Source organism: Larus michahellis, chromosome W, assembly GCF_964199755.1.
Source record: "Larus michahellis chromosome W, bLarMic1.1, whole genome shotgun sequence".
Lineage (NCBI taxonomy): Eukaryota > Metazoa > Chordata > Aves > Charadriiformes > Laridae > Larus > Larus michahellis.
In genome coordinates, this window is record NC_133929.1 from 16606103 (window position 1) to 16626657 (window position 20555).

General features: G+C 42.5%; 1 protein-coding gene across 2 annotated transcripts in view; it reads right to left on the reverse strand.

Moving 5' to 3' along the window:
* The window catches only part of LOC141735441 (zinc finger SWIM domain-containing protein 6-like), a 165184-nt gene that overhangs the window by 67924 nt on the left and 76705 nt on the right, over nt 1-20555 (reverse strand). For both annotated transcript variants that reach the window (XM_074568205.1, XM_074568206.1), the window contains 3 exons: nt 7731-8087; nt 2427-2575; nt 1748-1898 (listed from right to left, as the gene is read on the reverse strand). In XM_074568205.1, the coding sequence (XP_074424306.1) occupies nt 1748-1898; nt 2427-2575; nt 7731-8087 (657 nt within the window). The remainder of the gene's footprint in view (nt 1-1747; nt 1899-2426; nt 2576-7730; nt 8088-20555) is intronic.

The following is a 20555-nucleotide window of genomic DNA, read 5'->3' on the forward strand; positions in this document are numbered from 1 at the left end:
TCCTGTCCCCAGGCACCACTGAAAAGAGCTTGGCTCCATCCTCCTGACACCCACCCTTTAAGTATTTACAAATGGTGATAAGGTCCCCCCTCAGCCGTCTTTTTTCCAGACTGAAGAGACACAAGTCCCTCAGCCTTTCTTCATAAGAGAGGTGTTCCAGTCCCCTAATCATCTTGGTAGCCCTTTGCTGTACCCTCTCCAGCAGTTCCCTGTCCTTCTTGAACTGGGGAATCCTTCTTGAACAAGTCTTAGCCCCACCAGACAACATACAATCAATCATGGTCATCTTTAACCTTTAACAGTGGAAAACTTAAGTTTTACTTTTGATTTTTCCTTTCTAAATGAAGCATGTTATTCTTGCTTGGATTTAATTTCATTTAGCTTGATTTTGGACCTTTAAAATGTACAAAGAGCATTATGGGTTTGGCTTTGTTCTCTGCAGTGCTTACATATTCTCCCAAGTGGTGTCATCAGTAAGTTTTGGGTTGTTGTTTTGTTGTTTTTTGGCTGGAGTATTTTTGGGGTTTTTTGGGGGTGGTTTGGTTTTTTTTAAATATATATATTTATTTTAATATTCCATGCCACATAAGTCAGGAATAGCAATATTGACCAGAACACATCTCAAGACAGACTCCTGTAAATCTACATTTGAAGTGTCTTTCCAGAGTGAGTGAGAGCACAGGTAACTACTCCAAGTTTCATGAATCACAAGGCAATTCCATTTAGGCTGTGTGTATTCAACTTGCTTTGAGAAAGCCTCCAAGACAGCATCCAAAACCCTACTACAGCTAAGATACACACATTAATTCCTTCACTCATACACTCAGTGAATTATCTTTTAGAGAAACAAATTAGATTTACCGCTGTATTTTAAATAATTCATGTTGTCTTTTATCGCTTTTATCTTCTATATGCTTACATACCAAATGGTTAGTAGTTTGTTCCAGTACTTTACATCTAGGAAAGCAATGCTGGTGGTTACTTAATATTATTCTTTCCACTCACCTACCCACCTTTAAAATATTGGTGACATTTGCCTTCAAGTTGTTTTTAATTTCCCCTCCCTACCACAAATTCCTATAGATTTTGATAACTTCTGAAGCAGCAGTTCAAAACTGTGTCAGCGAGTTTCTGGAACGCTTTAGAGAAAGTGTCTTCAGACTTTACCAGTTTAAATATTCCTTTCCCATTTCAGCCTGTGTTCCTCTTTCCATTGTACAAGTCATGTATCTGGTCACAACTGACCTTTCTTGTAAAGCAGTGTTAATTGTTATAGCCCTCTGTTATTTGATCTCCTTTCCTGCTCAGTAATGGACTTCTGCTTTCCTTTATTGCTATCGTCTCATACTCTTAATGAATCTTCTCTTTTTGCTTTCTATTTCTCTCTAGTTGTGAATTGATTTATTCCTTAACCTTTCCGGTTTAGCGATAGTGGCTTCTATACTTCCCCTCAGTTGTGTAGCTACATTTCCACTTTTTGCTTTATTCTTTTTAGATCCTCGGGTACTTACAACCTGTTGCAATCATACTTGTTTCATACCATGCTTCCTCTCCTCCAACTGTAATTGTCTCATGTAGTAGATCAAAAATTCAATTTTACCCAGCCTTAACTGAACAAGCAAACCTGCAGAAAACTCTAACCTGCTTTACCTATTACCACAATAAAGTGTCTCTATATCACATATATGTAACTGTTTCTTCATTATACACATGAACACCTAAACGATTTTGAAGTCTATGCATTTACCCAGTTCATCCCAGAGCTGCCTATACTTGTCAGTCATTGCAGTTCCTTGTTGTCTCCAAAGCAACAGACGAGGGTCAGCCATGAACTGTTCTGTTATCAATGTCAACATGCGCGCTCCATTTGAATCTCTCATCTTTAGCATCTCTCGCACCTAGGAAATGAGTCTTTTAATACAAACTTGAAAAAAACAAACCAAACCACAGTACAGACAATATGCTGCAGTGTTAAACATTCCATATCTGTTAAATAAGAAATATAATTTATATATCTGATGTGAAATTTTTAAGTTGAAAAAAAATAGTCTGCCTTCCCAATTTTAACAACAACTTTTAGTTTCAGTATCCCATTGCAATTCTGCAAACACACTTCTTCCACAAGTAATCCACAGGTGTATTATGCAAGCTGCTGCAAGACCATAATTTCTACAGGTTTCTCCAATATTTTGGGGGTAGGAAGGAAGAGAACAAAGCTGCAGACAGTTGAAATGTTACTTCATATCCTTAAACTGATCTCAAGGCACACTGGATTGTGTTCCATTACATTATTATCTTGCCATCATGTTCCCAAGGCTTTGTCTTTTTTTAGAACAACAGGACTTTGAGTAAGATGTGAACGAGTACAGACTGGCTGGGGGAGTGGGGGGAGAGAGAAGAGGGAAGGTTTAGAGTACTCAACATACCTTTGCAAAAAGCAAATTGAGCTGCTTCCCTGATCCATGGTATCCACCCTGGGAGAGGAAGAGTTTAACCTGTTCTTGGACCTGTTCCTCATCCAAATGCCAGCAGTTTTCATCATCTATGCTAGCACCTGCTGTTGGGTCAGGAGCACCTGCAAACAGAAAGAAAATAAATCATTATGTTCCATATAAAGAAGAGAGGTTTGTGGGTCCAGAGGAAAGGAGTACTGCAGAGGTTTTTGGACTTGTGTATTGTTCCATTTTGAATATCTTGACTTTAATCTAAAGGTTCTTTAAAATAGACCCAAATTTCTCCTCAGTAGTCCTAAGCACTTTGAAATGACAGCCTATGAAAAGGTATTTAAATAAACAATATTTTATAATAAAACATTAAAATCAAGGGGAGTTTTTTCCTCCCATCTCAGCAGCGATTCTAGAATGCTTTTACAAAGAAAATTACACTTTAAATACTATTTCAACAACTGCAATGTCAAAACCACTCTCCCCAAAACACCTGTGTAATTTTTGTACCTTTAGCAATCTTGCTCAGGTTTAAGTGACTGCTAGTGAGCACTGCTATTGATGAACACGAGGAAAATCATCACCTCAGTGCCTCTGAGCTGTGATGGCTCTGCAAAGCTAAACAAAGAGTAAAAAAACCACAAACCACCCCAAACAAATACAAATTCCTTAAGCACTAAAGGTATTTCCATCATAAATAAGAGTTACAGCTGTATAAGACTGTGGTGCTTCTGAAGGAGCATTTTTACATAGGCAATGTCATCAGCACAGAGTCAATTCAGAGCAACTCTACCTGATTTAGCCTAGTGCCAACTAAAATGACTGGATTTACATCAGGCAGTGCTTTAGCCACAGGTTGCTCTAACTCAAATTTTGCAGTTGAGATCAGTGATTTGCCACTTGTGGCCTCTTCTAAAGGCTGACAAAACTAAAACAAGTTCTTGCACCATCTAACAATCTACATATTTCTGAAGAAGCCTACACATTCACTGGATATTTTTTAAAAGGTATTAAAATTGAAAGGGTTGAAAAGCACTTATCTAGACTGTCAGGGAAACAACTCAGGGTAGTGCATCACCATACCAGATGTAAGGTATTTTAAGCATGCCCAAGACTCAAGTTAACTTGACATTTTGATTTTGGGCCTGTCACAACTGTGTAATCTCTATCTCTGTTAGGTTTTGAGAAGATGTTAGAAACTGAATCGCATAACACAATCTATCACTTTTAAATACCAGGTCACATTACCTCTGTAGCCAATACTAAAAGGATACTGGCAGGGAAGGAAAATTACATGGTCAGATTTGTAAAAACTTGATTTCAAAGAAGTCCTGAGAACATGAAAAGCAAAGATACCTCCAACTCTTCAGATACATAGGAACTGAAAGATGTATAGAAACACTGATTCTATTGATTTAAGCCTTTAAAGAATACAGAGAAAATGTCCGAGTGGCCAGGAACCAGATTAGGCAAGCTAAAGCCCAGATAGAATTAAATCTGGCTAGGGGCATCAAGGATAACAAGAAAAACTTCTATAAGTATGTCAGAGATATGGGCAAGACTAGGGAAGATGTGGGCCCTCTCTGGAAGGAAACAGGAGACCTGCTCACCCAGGATATGGATAAGGCTGAGGTACTGAATGACTTCTTCGCCTCGGTCTTCACTGGCAAGGGCTCTAACCACAACGCCCAAGCGGCAGAAGGCAAAAACAGGGGCTATGAGAATGAAAAAACGCCCACTCTAGGAGAAGATCAGGTCTGAGACCATCTGAGGAACCTGAAGGTGCATAAGTCCATGGGACCTGATGAAGTCCATCCGCAGGTCCTGAGGGAACTGGCAGATGAAGTTGCTAAGCTGCTTTCCATTATATTTGAAAAGTCGTGGCAGTCTGGTGAAGTTCCCACTGACTGGAAGAGGGGAAACATAACTCCCATTTTTGAAAAGAGAAAAAAGGAAGAGCCAGGGAACTACAGACCGGTCAGTCTCACCTCTGTGCCTGGCAAGATCATGGAGCAGATCCTCCTGGAATCTCTGCTAAGGCAGATGGAAAATAAGGAGGTGATTGGTGACAGCCAACATGGCTTCACCAAGGGCAAGTCATGCCTGACAAATCTGGTGGCCTTCTATGATGGTGCTACAGCATTGCCATGACCCAGGTGCAGAATCATAGAGTGGTTTGGGTTCTAGTTCTAACTAGATGATCTTTGTCCCATGGGCAGGGACACCTCCCACTAGACCAGGCTACTCAAAGCCCCATCCAGCCTGGCCTTGAACACTTCCAGGGATGGGGCATCCACAACTTCCCTGGACAACCTGTTCCAGTGCCTCACCACCCTCACAGTAAAGAATTTCTTCCTAATATCTAATTTCCCCTCTTCCAGTTTAAAACTGTTACCCCTCGTCCTATTGCTACACTCCCCGATAAAGAGTCCCTCCCCATCCTTCCTGTAGGCCCCCTGTAGGTACTGGAAGGCTGCTATAAGGTCTCCCTGGAGCCTTCTCTTCTCCAGGCTGAACAACCCCAACTCTCTCAGTCTGTCCTCATAGCATAGGTGCTCCAGCCCTTTGATCATCTTCGTGGTCCATCTCCTTCTTGTGCTGAGGGCTCCAGAGCTGGACACAGTTCCCCAGGTGGGGTCTCACCAGAGCAGAATAGAGGGGGAGAATCACCTCCCTCAACCTGCTGGCCACACTTCTTTTGATGCAGCCCAGGATGCGGTTGGCCTTCTGGGCTGTGAGCACACATTGCTGGGTCATGTTGAGCTTCTCGTCCACCAGCACCCCCAAGTCCTTCTCCTCAGGGCTGCTCTCCATCCATTCTCTGCCCAGTCTGTATTTGTGCCTGGGATTGCCATGACCCAGGTGCAGGACCTTGCACTTGGCCTGGTTGAACTTCATGAGGTTTGCATGGGCCCACCTCTCAAGCCTGTCCAGGTCCCTCTGGATGGCATCCCTTCCCTCCAGCATGTCGACCGCAACACACAGATTGGTGTCATCTGCAAACTCGCTGAGGGTGCACTCAATCCCACTGTCCATGTCTCTGACAAAGATGTTAAACAGCACTGGTCCCAGTACTGACCCCTGAGGAACGACACTCGTCACTGGTTTCCACATGGACATCGAGCTGTTGACCACAACCCTTTGAGTGTGGCCATCTAGCCAGTTCCTTATCCACTGAGTGGTTCATCCATCAAATCTGCATCTCTCCAATTTAGAGACCAGGATGTCATGTGGGATAGTGTCAAACGCTTTGCATAAGTCCAGGTAGACGACGTCTGTTGCTCTCCCCTTATCTACCAACGCTGTAACCCCGTTGTAGAAGGCCACCAGGTTTGTCAGACATGACTTGCCCTTGGTGAAGCCATGTTGGCTGTCACCAATCACCTCCTTATTTTCCATGTGCTTTAGCAGAGATTCCAGGAGGATCTGCTCCATGATCTTGCCAGGCACAGAGGTGAGGCCTGTAGTTTCCTGGGTCTTCCTTTTTTCTCTTTTTAAAAATGGGAGTTATGTTTCCCCTCTTCCAGTCAGCGGGAACTTCACCAGACTGCCACGACTTTTCAAATATAATGGAAAGCGGCTTAGCAACTTCATCTGCCAGTTCCCTCAGGACCCGTGGATGGATTTCATCAGGTCCCATGGGCTTGTGTACCCACATCTTCCCTAGTCTTCCTTTTATCTCTGACATACTTATAGAAGTTTTTCTCGTTGCCCAATCTTGCATTTATTTTCCTATTTCCACTCAAATTCTCAGGAATGTAGTTTGATCTTGTGAACAATTTATTTTAAGTGAGAGTTTCATATCTAAGACAAGATAGATCCAAAGCTGAAAAATGCAGCTGATAGTCTGTCATCCTGACTGTTATCTTCCTAGCCTTACACACCTGCCAGCTTTCTCTGCTATGATGATACAAAAGTTAACAGGGGGGAAAAAAGCCTCAGCTAAGCAGGATCCAAAGCTACATCCAGCTTTGAGTCAGCATTCCTGAATTGAAACCCAATGTGAAGCCAACAGTTATGCAGTACAGACTTCAGGGTATCAGTATGAATACCTACTATTGTCTTCAGTACAGAGACTAGACACCACAGATTAGACAGATCTCCAGTTTTGAAATCATCAAGAACATGTACAGCTGTAGCACTGTCACATGAGAAAATCAGAACAAATTTTCTCAAATGTAAGAGGTGCTTTTGTGCCTTAAAAACATTCAAAAACCTAGAGCAATCATCTTGCTTCTGTCCACATCCCCATAGCCCTCAAAGCCAAAGAAGAGCACTGCTCCCAAAATTCACCTTCTTGCAGCACCACCTGCCTGGGCCTGTGTTATGGTTTGAGTAACCCACAACAATTTATTGTCATTTAGACAATTATTCTGTCACCCGATGACCCCTCCCCACCCGGGAAGGGGAATCAGGAAAAAACAAGGAAACACAAGGGTTGAAATATAAATAGATTTAATAGAATAAGACTAGATAATTAAGATTAATAATACTAAAGAACCAATATTGATCCCGATACCAATATAAAATATACAAAGATTACACTCAGCCAACTATATCAGTAGGAAGCTGTGCACTCCCAGCAGTGGACAGCAAATGTCGGACTCTGCGAGTGCTACAGCTTCAGGAAGAAGGGAAGGCCTCAGGGGTCGGGCACTGGGGCAAGGAGTTCTCAGGATCGCAGCCATCATAGAAGAGAGAGAACTCCTCAGCAAACTTTCTAATTTATATTGAATGCGATGTTCATGGTATGAAATAATTCTGTTGGACAACTTGGGTCAAGTGCCCAGGTCTTGCTCCTCCTCATCCCTGCACCTGGATAACTCAAAAACACTGAGACCTTGAAACCCACATACTATAGCTGGCTATAAAATAAATATTTCCACAAATTCAGACACTAGAGTCTTCTAAAAGTGTAGTTTTCCCAAGCATTAGAAGATAAATTAGTCTTGTGTCGCTCAAACCAGGAGAGCCTGCCAGGGTCACCGGACCCTAAGGAGAGGGGCTAGGCTGCAGATGAGCCCCGTTATCAGAAAGACTCCCTTCTTTTATTCCACCTACTCTGTATCTAGCAAATGTGTCTTTTCTCTTTTCCAAAAAGTATTACTTACTAAACATCTTAAAGCAAAGATTCGGTAACAGAATCCTCTTTAGTAAACACCATAAAAATCACAAAATATTTCAGGTTGGAAGGGACCTCAGGAGGTCATGCTCCTGAACGTCACAAAAAAAAGCTCAAAACCAAAGAGGGAATGAAACAAAAGGAAGAACAAGTATCAAACTTACCGTGGACTTGATTGATTTCTGAATTCTGAGAAAGAATTTCATCTGCTAGTTTTTGAGCAGTTGGCAAAACTTCTGTGTGGTGCACTGTGATCAAATACTGTACAAATTTTTGTAGTTGGTCTCTGTTCATTTGAAAGAGTGTCTCTGAAATGGGAAGATGCAGTTTGACCCGATCTGGCTTGCGGATCCGGTATAAAGAGAGTGCCACGACGTGGGCACAGTAAAATATGTCCTTGTTTCCACAGCTACAGGTCACTGAGGTAATCTTGCAACGATCAAAGCTGATAGCTACATTGCAAACAGTTTCTGGCTCTGACTGCATTGCAGGCTCTGTTACTGTGCCACTTAAGTGGAAACCTGTGAAGGGGGAAAAAAAAAAGCGCTTACATTATTAAGTAAAATACCATATCTCATTATCAATAACCTCCATCTATTTCTGAGAAACGATATATCTTAAAGGACTTGCTTTAGTTACAAATATGATGAACCCTTTCATATGTACCCTTTCCATCTCCAATAAAATCAAAAGGAGCTAGTTTACAAGCCCTCTTTGCCATTCCATCACAACATTCATAAAAGTTTGATAGTAAGAAAAACATTTATTTGGTAAATGATAGCTGCAGAAGCAGAATTGCATTCCAATTAAGACCAATGTGAAACTCCCAGTAGCTCATCAATTTGGCAGCAATTTTCCAAACCCCACACCAGGGAGCCTGCACCTACTAGCAAATTTAACCATTCTCTGAATAAGTAAGAAGGAAGTAGTGCACTCCAGTGGCATGAACCCAGGTCCTAATCTCAACTCTGCCACTGATTCACTGACACAAGTCACTTAACCTCTTTGCTTTCACCTCTCCCACCACTGAGCTGATGCTCACCTTCAACCCAAGCAGTCTTGTAGGGCAGCTATGTTTCTGTAGCTCTTTGGAGATAGAAACTGCTGCAGTTACCAATACACAGGATATCAGATTTATAATACTGAATGAGACACACACGCACTGTTTCAGAAGTCTGCATTTCCACTTGGCATGATAAGGCAAAAGAGCTGGGTTTTCTTATATTGTAAGAAGGTATGGTATACCATAAGAAAGATGTTCACTTCAGCTACTACACGACAAAACACCCTGTTGAACCAAGGTCTCAAACTCTGTTCTCTGAAGATCAGACCTAAACCCATCTCTCTTTTCCTAACATGAAGACCCAGGTTTGGCTCTCAATACTTTATCACTGCAGAATTTGGGTATTTCTTTTGGATTTTATGTATACATGACATTGATTTTTGTCTCAAGCATTAAGTCAGAGATATAGATACAGAGCAATACAAACAAATTTCATATGCTGTATCAGTATTAAACTTGAACAGACTGTGCATATAAAATCTGGAACAGATACTACAAGTAAGGTGTTACATGTTAACTATTTATAATGGAAATAATATAAAACTACAATCCCTCAAAGTCCAAAACTGATTTAGTATTCTTGAAATATAAGAAAAGTGCACTGTAGGAATCAATATCACAAGAAAATTAGGTGGAAAAAAGAAATATATAAAAGAAAAAAGGAAAAAAGAAAGCTCTAGTCCAAAATGTTGCATCTCCAATTGTTTTTAAAAATCTCTTCAAGCTACAGGAAATGAAGAGGAAAATCTCATTTTTTCCATTTGTTTACGCTGTACATTTCAGAGCAGGTTGTGCAGTCAGCATCACTGTTTGGATTACATTCAACTGCAGTACTCTGATACTCTAACCTGAAGAAGGCCATACACACACACTAACCTTGATTTTGCAAGAGGATGTTTAACTGGTAAAGTAAAGTTGAAGCTGAAGAGGCAGTAAGCTGTAAAATGCACAGAGAGGAAGGAGGGGAGGACGAAGAAACCCAGGCATACATGGTGTTCTTGCTCTTGGCTCCACTCAACACTTATACAGAGAAGGGGAGTGGAATTGCCCCTCACATCATGAACTCCTCCCTCTGCCTTTCCCTTTGATTTTTAAATAGTCACGGCATGCTCCCATGCATGCCCTCTCAAAAAAAGGGGCTTTGTTAAAATTTAGCCAGCTCTGTTTCAGGTTAATTCCCAGTAAATGGGAGTTGGATTGGTGGTCTCAATGAAATTGTACAGGAGATTATTTATTTATTCTAATATCACTTTCCTATGAAGCATACATAAAACTCTCTCTCATCTATGAACTGAGGAAAAGCTTGAACACTGAAAGGGCCTGGTCCCACTCCTTCCTGCTCTCAGTAAGTAGCTAAACTCCTATTAATTCTGATAGAAAAAAACCCAATGAAAGATTTTCTATTAAACAATTATTTTTTTTTAAAGTGCTCAACCAGCTACTCCAACAATATTGTCACTTTTAATTTGTCAGTATATAATTCAAGAATTCAAGAGGTTAAAATTTTCCTGGACATATGAGTGTCTCCAGAAATATTTAGAGTTAACAGTAGACCCGCTTTTAAGTCCCTACTTGCATTCAGACACAAACTCAGCTCCCGGCTCCCCCTCCCTCTCCACTGAGATTTTTTGATAATTCATGTTACAAGCAGCAACATTTATAAACACAGATCCTGATCTAAACAATAACAGCACTAATACAGTCAAGTTACCTAACCCACCCTTCTTAAGTTACAGAGGGTTTAAACAAAAATATAAGCTGCCCTTGAAGCCTAAAATGTAGAAGTATTAACTACGGTGCAATCACGGAATCACGGAATCTTCAGAGTTGGAAGGGACCTCTAGAGATCATCTAGTCCAACTCCCCTGCTAAAGCAGGATTGCCTGGAGAACATCCCTCAGGACTACATCCAGGCGGGTTTTGAAAATCTCCAGAGAAGGGGACTCCACAACCTCCCTGGGCAGCCTGTTCCAGTGCTCTCTCACCCTCACTGTAAAGAAGTTTTTCCGTGTATTTGAACGGAACTTCCTATGTTCTAGCTTGTGCCCGTTGCCCCTTGTCCTGTCACTGGGAACCATTGAAAAGAGTCTGGCTCCGTCCTCCTTAAACCCACCCTTTAGATACTTGTAAACATTAATCAGGTCCCCCCTCAACCTTCTCTTCTCCAGGCTAAAGAGTCCCAGCTCTCTCAGCCTTTCCTCATAAGGGAGATGCTCCAGTCCCATAATCATCTTGGTTGCCCTTCGCTGGACTCGCTCCAGTAGTTCCCTGTCCCAATGATGTACTATGTTTGATAATTATGAAGAACTACTTTCTTTTTCTTTTTCTGTTTGTGTATTTAAAGAAAGAAATTGTTGCTAGTAAATATGACCTTTAAAAAGGTTTCAACATACGACAAAACAATTAATGAAATTTCAGCTCAGAAGCCCTAGTAGGGCTGTTATAATTTAACCTACCAGACATCAAACACCTTCTCCACTAGCCCACAACGCTGCAGAGTACTCAACAGGGAGGGCTGTTCCCCTACTGCAGACATAGCCTTAATCTTTTTCAACCTAACCATCTAACATTCTCCAATCAAAATATCAAAAGCTTGACACTCTGTGCTTTGCTAGAAAGCTTTCACCAGCAGTAATTTATAGCCTGCCAAGAAGAGAGATGTTACATGCTTCTGGAAGAAGGCAAAAGGAATCACCTGCATGGGGACTCAAAGATAATGACGTTTCACTAAGATATAAAGGAGCAGAAAAAGTCTCTTCAGCTAAAAGCTGCAAGCCTTCACTCCAAATATGTATTTCCCTTCAAAGGGAAAATTCCTCTTTTACTCAAAGTTACAAGCCTTTGCTGAAAGTATTTATCCATTCCAAGATACCCCAAAAACTCTAGTGTTTCAACCTTTAGAATAAAAAGCTTGCACATTATTATCTAAAGACAACAAAAGATACGCAGGCAGAAAAGCATATGTTCACTACTATTTATAGAGCAGGCATGTTTCACCTTTGCTCTTCAGCTGCTGCAGTTCGAAATGTTTTACTGTTTTAAAACCAGCACATGACCAGTAATTCAAGCTCTGCTGACATTTTCAATGCACAGAGGCTTTGCATTCTGCAAAAATGCATTTAGAAAAGCAGTAAGAGCATTAAGACAACATACCAAATGAAGCTCTTTTGCAAAGTAATTTTGTTTTTGTTGAACACTCACCTCAGAAACAAACACACCACAAAAATGATTTAACAGCCAAAAAATAGCTTTTTCAGCTGCCCTACTTTTGGAAGGCAACTGTGCCAGAGTGCCATCAGGAGGCAAGCATTAAGTCACTGAATTCTACAAAGTAATTTTTGCCAAAATCTGTTTGACAGCATCCAATCCATTAAGTAAAAACATTCTGGGACTGTAAAGCTGCCTGATAAATAAAAATTCACATTACTACAATGTAGTATTTGCTAGCAAAAGTATATATGCTTCAGACATCCTTCTGAGTTTTGTCATAGAAAATATATACTTCAGAATAAAACAAAAGAAGCTTCAAACTGTAAGGCACTAAAGAAGAGAAACAATGGTGGCATGCAGAGAAACAGCAGCAGGTCAGCCTTTAGTTACTCAAGTCAAAAGCAAATTTTGAAATAGTGAGTTCCACTAATTCAACAGCATAAGCATCAAATTTACTGCATTAAATAAGCATCATCAATAGCATCTCACAAATTGAATTTGTTTCTACTGTCACCCTGTGTTACAAAGCATCTTCCTCAATCTACCCAAGTCTAAAGATGTACTTTAAAAGATACTGACCCAAACGAACAAAACCTAATCATAACAAACAGCCATTTAAAATGCTGGGAGGGGGGGAAGAAAATTTATGCTGAGATTTTATGGTGGTGTGGCTCAAGGAAATGAAAAAAAAAAAAGTACAATATAAATTTTAAATTAACTATAAATAGTAATTCAATCTAAAGTTTTGGACTGTTGGATTCTTTTTTCTCTGTAGTTTAGAATTCAAAATTCTAAAATGTTCCTGTAGACACAGAAAAAAAGAAATTAAGGAAAAAAACCTCTCATTCAAAGGGAGCTGCATCCATTTGTGACTCAGTCAACAATACAGCAAGCTATTATAAACTGAACTTTAGCTGAAAAAATATTTGGAGTAATTCTTTCTCAGTAAACTTTTTAGCTGCCTATTCAAAAGTCACAATAACATGACATCCAAACAAACACATCACCAGCTCAAAAAATAGGCTATTCTTATGAACATAGAATAATAGTACTTTAACAAAATTTATTAAAAAAAATTCAAACCTGCATTGCATATATTAAAAATATCTTTGCTGTCGAGAATTCTAATGGTTAAAAAAATACTAACTTTAAGTTCACACTTGCAATTGAAAGCTTTGATTGAAATGCAACCGTAGATCAACACTGGGTATTGTTTATCCTTTACAGAAAATACAAAAATATCAGAACTGGATTACATAAACACCCTAAAGCTTAAAAACTCTGAATAGCTTTCTGCTATGTACCTTTTGAGAACACCATACATGCCTCATCCACTATGCACACATTATCTTAAAATTAGGAAACGTGTTACCAACTGTATTTGGAAAACAGAAGCATTCCTTAATATTGATCCACTGACCTTTTTTCAAGTAGTTTACAAGAATCATCTTTATACTCCTATTTAAAAAAAAACAAAACAACTCAAGAGCTGTTTTACGTTCCCAGAAGAGACCAGCAGAGGAATTTATTTATAGAGAAAAAAAAAGGAAGAGCTTGTTCTGAGAGCTGGAGAGTCTTCAGTGAGCAAGACCTATGTGGATAACTTCCTACTATGTAACTTTAAGTTGGCAATCAGAATCATAACCTCTATCTTTAGCAGTCATTTAAATTAACTTGCAGACCTGCCAGCTAAGATTTATTCAGACTAATATATTACTTGGCAAACACATAATCACTGTGTAAAGTGAAAAACACCTCTCCTTCATCTTGCCTACCAAACAACAAGAAATGCTTATGAAAAGTAGTTCCCAACTGTGCCCATTAGCTATTTTTTCATAACTTAGATCAGTGGTTACTCCCCCCCCCAAGACAAGCAAAAGTCTAAACCATGTTTACCTCATTCAAATTTTGTCTTTTAAGAAATGTTTTTCCTTTAAGATGGCAAAGTAGTATCCTACATTCAATTCTTCTGAACATTGTAACACTCTAAAAACAGATCAACAACACACTTTGAAATTATTACAAAGTCAAAACTTTGCATGCCACTACTTAGCCTGAAGCTAATGTTAACAGCCTATTTATAAACTAGAGAAAACACTTTTAAAATGGAAAATACTTACCCACAGTACCTTAAACATGCTGGCACAAAGGTAATGGGGGGGGAAGATAAATTAACACAAGCAGCAAATAAGATGTTTACTGTATGTAATGAACGCACAGGGTATAAAATAGTTTATTTTTTGAGAGCACTGCCACCTAGAATAAATTTGGCATGACCACTGCACCTAAACACTAACAGAGGACTAGTCACAAATAACTGCCCAGATTCCACAACTCACGTTCATAAAGGCAATTATAAGGATTTGATATTTCAAGTTTTTTGCATGCAAGAGAGAATGGAAGCAGCGATAACTTCATGCACACACTCCATTGACAACTTGAAAGTTCACTACTGCCGGTGCACGTCCAAGAACGTGCATGCTGTAACGGTGCCAGCACTAATGACAAACCACGAGATTTATTTGTCTCAATGCTATTAATTCAACAGTTGCATTTAAAGAAATAACTCTTGCCAGGACTTCCTTCAGCAGCCCAAACCTTCAAGTCTAAGAACTGTTCAACTAATTATGTTCATTAGACAAAGGCCTCCACTAATCCCTCAAGCCAAACTACATGATAGGTCTGTATCACATCTCTGCTGCTCAAAAGCAACCACTTAATATTGTGATACAAGCAGGGGTCACGGATGACTGTGGATGAGATACATCCATCCAGACTACTCTTCCCTGAAGAGAAGGAAAGGCCATTCAATCAGCAAATAACACAGCAAAATGCCTTCCCCTGACCAACAGCCATATAAGATCTGGACTGTTTTAAGACAGATGCAGACTGCAGGAGCTCCTACTGTCTGGAGATGGAGGCATTGAACAAAACATGCTCCCCATGAGCATGGCCTCAAGGGTCCCTCAAAGTTTCACTGCTGTCCCTGTGACTATACAGCTTCCAACCCACTCCATAGGAACCCCATACTAACTACTCACAGACTCATACCACATCTCTGAAAAACCTGACAGTTGTCTGCACTCCAACTCATTTGGTACAAATATAATCAACCCCATTTTAGGTGTTTGTAGCGTTAGTTTTGTGGACAAAGCAAAAGCAGCAAAATCTTGGTGTAAATAAGATATGTGTTAAAAAAAAAAAGCGCACCTTCTGGGCAGCAGTAACATAGAACTCTATCTCTAGCACAGCGATCCTCAAATTATGATCTAGGATGCTATGGCAAACGATGCTTATGGCTCACAAAGCAGAAGCAGAGCAGAAGCAGACATGTCTCTTCAATTAAAGGCTCAACATAGCACTGAGCATCCGCTAGAAGAAGCATGAATGCTGACCGACCCCTGTCAGGTCAAGAAGGCTAGAAATCCATGGCTGCAGGACACTCTCTCTCAGGTACACAATCCAAGTTTGTTTCTTTTTAAAAGGGTATCAGTTTAAAACAAACTATGCTTCTCTGTGCTAAGAGTTTAACAGCTCCTCTTTCAGTATGATGTATCATAAGAGCAGCAGTAAAAAAAACAAATAAAAATCTCAGTGTGACCCTGGAAACCCTAAAGCTGATAGGCAGAAAAGTACAGTTTGCTGTAAGATACTAGCAGACAGGAAATGTATTTATATATCTGAAAATTTTTCTAATTATATATCCCACAGAGATCACATGACAGCTATTTAAAAAAAATCAGGAATGCCAAAGAAATCATAAGCTTCACAGAATGTATGCAAATTAACATTTTATGATTTATGATGCATGTGTATTGGGTTTGCGTGGCAAGGTTTTGGTAGCAGGGAGGGCTACAGGGGTGGCTTCTCTGAGAAGTTGCTAGAAGCTTCTCCTATGTCCAATAGAGACAGTGCCAGCCAGCTCCAAGATGGACCCACCGCTGGCCAAGGCTGAGCCAATCAGCGGCGGTTGTAGTGCCTCTGTCATAACATATTTAAGAAGGGGGAAAAACTGCTACAAACATGGCAACCAAAGGAGAGGAGTGAGAATATGTGAGAGAAAAAACTATGTGGACACCAAGGTCAGTGAAGAAGGAGGGGGAGAAGGGGCTCCAGGCGCCGGAGCAGAGATTCCCCTGCAGCCTGTGGTGAAGACCATGGTGAGGCAGGCTGTCCCCCTGCAGCCCATGGAGGTCCACAGTGGAGCAGATATCCACCTGCAGCATGTGGAGGACCCCATGCCGGAGCAGGTGGATGCACCCAAAGGACGCTGTGACCCCATGGGAAGCCTGTGCTGGAGCAGGCTCCTGGCAGGACCTGTGGACCTATGGAGAGCCCATGCTAGAGCAAGTTTGCTGGCAGGACTTGTGACCCCGTGGGGGGACGCCACGCTGAAGGACTGTTCCTGAAGGACTGCACCCCATGGAAAGGACCCATGCTGGAGCAGTTAGTGAAGAACTGCAGCCCATGGGAAGGACTCACGTTGGAGATGTTCATGGAGGACTGTCTCCCATGGGAGGGACCCCACGCTGGATCAGGGGAAGAGTGTGAGGAGGAAGGAGCGGCAGAGACAACGTGCGATGAACTTACCGCAACCCTCATTCACTGTCCCCCCTGTGCCACTCAGGGGAAGGAGGTAGAGAATCCAGGAATGCAGTTGAGCCCAGGAAGAAGGGAGGGGTGAGGAGAAGGTGTTTTAAGATTTGTTTTTATTTCTCATTACCCTACTCTGACTTCTGATTGCCATTAATTAAATTAATTTCCCCAAGTCGAGTCTGTTTTGCCCGTGACAGTAACTGGCGAGTGATCTCTCCCTGTCGTTATCTCGATCCACGAGCCTTTTGTTGTATTTTTCTCCCCCTGTCCAGTTGAGGAGGGGGAGTGATAGAGCAGCTTGGTGGGCACCAGGCATCCAGCCAAGGTGAACTCACCACAAGCACGGAATATGGTAAGCCTCAAACTTTTGAGGGAGACTGTCCTCGTTCCATCATGGATAGGGTTACTTTACCCAAGGATCTGGCAGCGTGACATGGGTATTCCATGCCATGCCTAGTCTATAATGGAGAGCTGGCCAGGGGAGGGGGCAGGAAGTCACTGCTTGGGAGCGGGCTGGGGCTTCCTGGGTCTTGTCGGTGAGCGGTGGTACAGTAATTGTATTTTATATATTCCTCTATCCGTGTTATTGTTGTTGTTTTCTTGTTCCTTTTGCTGTTCTGTTAAACTGCCTTTGTCTCAACCCACGAGTTTTGCCTTTTGTTCTGATTCTCCCACACAGCTGTGGGGAGCTGAGAGAGTGACCGTGTGGTTCTTTGTTGTCTGCTGAGGCTAAACCACGACAGTCCTTTTTCGTGCCCAACGTGGGGCACAAAGGCTTGAGAAAATGACAGATCTGACCAAAGTGTGTTAAAATGAATTTGTTATACACATTTATTATATTAGTTAAATAGTCGCTGGTCACCATGTTGCTTTGTTTGTTCTCATGGCTGTGTTATGTAAATTCTTATATGCTCTATGTATTCCCCGCAGTGCTCTTTATCACCTCTGGGAGAGAGATCAGGATTATTATTTTGCTGTCCTGTGTAATATCAATTTATGATATGATAACATCACTGTTCACGTGGTTATGTTGAGGTGTTTATGCAGCATTGCTTTCCTGCCCGTACCTCGGGCGCCGTCTCTCAGAATTTATTAATCACACTCAATCTGTGGGGGAAACGGGGGGATACTTTCCCCAGCTCTTTTGCCTCCCTTTTCTCCTTTGGGCCAGGTACGAGAGCTTTTGAGAATTTTGAATATCCTTGGGATGCTCAAACCAGCCTGGTCCTATTGTTATGTCTCCTGAATGTGTTTCAGGCCTTGTTTAGGGTTAAGCGACTATTTAAGACTACCACCCAGAGATCTGCCCCGAGGCTGGATAGTCAGGGGTGGCACGGCATGTGGGAGAACACGGGCAGGTACCTAGAGAACTTCTCACCTCCAATGGTCTGGGACTTCACCCCTGAACAACTACAGGACCCTGATAAAATGGTAGAATATTTGAAAGGAAAATGCTGTGGCTATTCTAAAGAGGCACAACTTACCGCGCTGTGCTGGGCCCTGGCCAGTATCTACCAAATACTTCTCAATGTTATGCAGCACCCCTAGGGGAAAGAGAGGGACACCAAACAAACAGGCACCGCAGCTACTCCAACCCCTGTGACAGGCACTGCATCTGAACAAGGAAACCAACCCATGCCGGTATCAGTTGCCCCTATACAGAAGAACTACACGAAGAAATCAGTTTGCTTGGTAAGAGATGATGATGAACCAGGGCCATCACAAGAACAGGAGGAAGAGGCAGAACCAGAGATAATCACCCGATCGCTATCCCAGGGAAACGTACCCCTTCAGTGAAGATGATGTATGTCACCCAAGCAAGTGGACCACCATGGAAAGAGGTATCCAGTACCTGAGAGAATTAGCCATGCAGAAGATGATTTATTATGACTTGGACAATGCACAGTTACCCACAGACCCTGATGAGGTCCAATGCACAAGGCCCATGTGGCAGAAGTTTGTACAGAGTGCACCATCGTCATATGCCAACTCACTGGCAGTAATGGAATGGAAAGGCGAAGAGGGACCAACAGTGGATGAGGTGGCTGGCCGGCTCCGGCAATATGAAGAAAGTCTCTCTTCCCCCCTTGTCTCAGCTGTGGAGAAACTGTCCCGGAAGGTCCAGCAACTTGAAGAGAATATGTCCTACTCCCCACCTGTATGGGCCAGCATCCCAGCTATTTCGAGGAGGCGCAGGCATTTCCCCACTTAAGAGAGAGACTACAGAGGGTACACACCACGAGGCACCCCGTGGTTCTACCTGTGTGACCACGGGGAGGACATGAGGAAGTGGGATGGACAACCTACTTGGATACTGCAGACACGGGTACAGGAGTTGCAAGGAAGAACAACCACAAAAGGGGAACCCTCCAGGAAAAGTGCTGCCCCAGTTTCCAGCAGGCAGTTCCCCAGACAGAGCAGAAGGCCTGATCTTACTTCTGATCCTCTTGAAGGAACTTCCAAGTCATTTCTGCAAGAAGTGAGTAACGGATACTATGACCAGGATTAGAGGGGCCCTGCCTCCAGCCAGGTGGAGGAAAGGGACAACCGGGTTTATTGGATGGTGTGGATTCGATGGCCTGGCACATCAGACCCACAGGAGTATAAGGCTCTAGTGGACACGGGTGCGCAGTGTACCCTAATACCATCAAGCTATAGAGGGGCAGAACCCATTTGTATTTCTGGGGTGACAGGGGGGTTCCCAAGAGTTGACTGTACTGGAGGCTGAAGTGAGCCTAACTGGGAATGAGTGGCAAAAGCATCCCATTGTGACTGGCCCAGAGGCTCCATGCATCCTTGGTATAGATTACCTCAGGGGAGGGTATTTTAAGGACCCAAAAGGGTACCGCTGGGCCTTTGGCATAGCTGCCTTGGAGACGGAGGAAGTTAAACAGCTGTCTACCTTGCCTGGTCTCTTGGAGGATTCTTCTGTTGTGGGGTTGTTGAGGGTCGAAGAACAACAGGTGCCAATTGCTACCACAACGGTGCATCGGCGGCAGTATCGCACTAACCGAGACTCTCTGATTCCCATCCATGAGCTGATTTCTCAACTAGAGGTTCAAGGAGTGATCAGCAAGACTCGCTCACCCTTTAACAGTCCCATATGGCCGGTGCGAAAATCTAATGGAGAGTGGAGGCTAACCGTAGACTATCGTGGTCTGAATGAAGTCACGCCACCGCTGAGTGCTGCTGTGCCAGACATGCTAGAACTCCAGTATGAACTGGAGTCCAAGGCAGCCAAGTGGTATGCCACGATTGATATAGCGAATGCATTCTTCTCAATCCCTTTGGCAGCAGAGTGCAGGCCACAGTTTGCTTTCACTTGGAGGGGCATCCAGTACACCTGGAGTCGACTGCCCCAGGGGTGGAAACACAGCCCCACCATTTGCCATGGACTGATCCAGACTGCACTGGAACAGGGTGAAGCTCCAGAACATCTGCAATACATTGATGACATCATCGTATGGGGAAACACAGCAGAAGATGTTGTTGAGAAAGGAAGTAAAATAGTCAGAATCCTTCTGAAAGCTGGTTTTGCCATAATACGAAGCAAGGTCAAGGGACCTGCACAGGAGATACAGTTTTTAGGAATAAAATGGCAAGATGGACGCCATCAGATTCCAATGGATGTAATCAGCAAAATAGCAGCTATGTCTCCACCAACTAGTAAAAAGGAAACACAGGCTTTCTTAGGCATTGTGGGGTTTTGGAGGATGCATATCCCAGATTAAAGTCTGATTGTAAGCCCTCTATACCAAGTGACCCAGAAGAAGAACAATTTTAAATGGGGTCCTGAGCAATGACAAGCGTTTGAACAAATCAAACAGGAAAGAGTCCATGCAGTGGCCCTGGGGCCAGTCCGGGCAGGACAAGATGTTAAAAATGTGGTGTACACCACAGCCGGGGAGAATGGCCCTACCTGGAGCCTCTGGCAGAAAGCACCAGGGGAGACTCAAGGTCGACCCCTAGGGTTTTGGAGTCGGGGATACAGAGGATCCGAAGCCTGCTATACTCCAAGAGATAAAGAGATATTGGCAGCATATGAAGGGGTTCGAGCTGCTTCGGAAGTGGTTGGTACAGAAGCACAGCTCCTCTTAGCACCTCGACTGCCGGTGCTCGG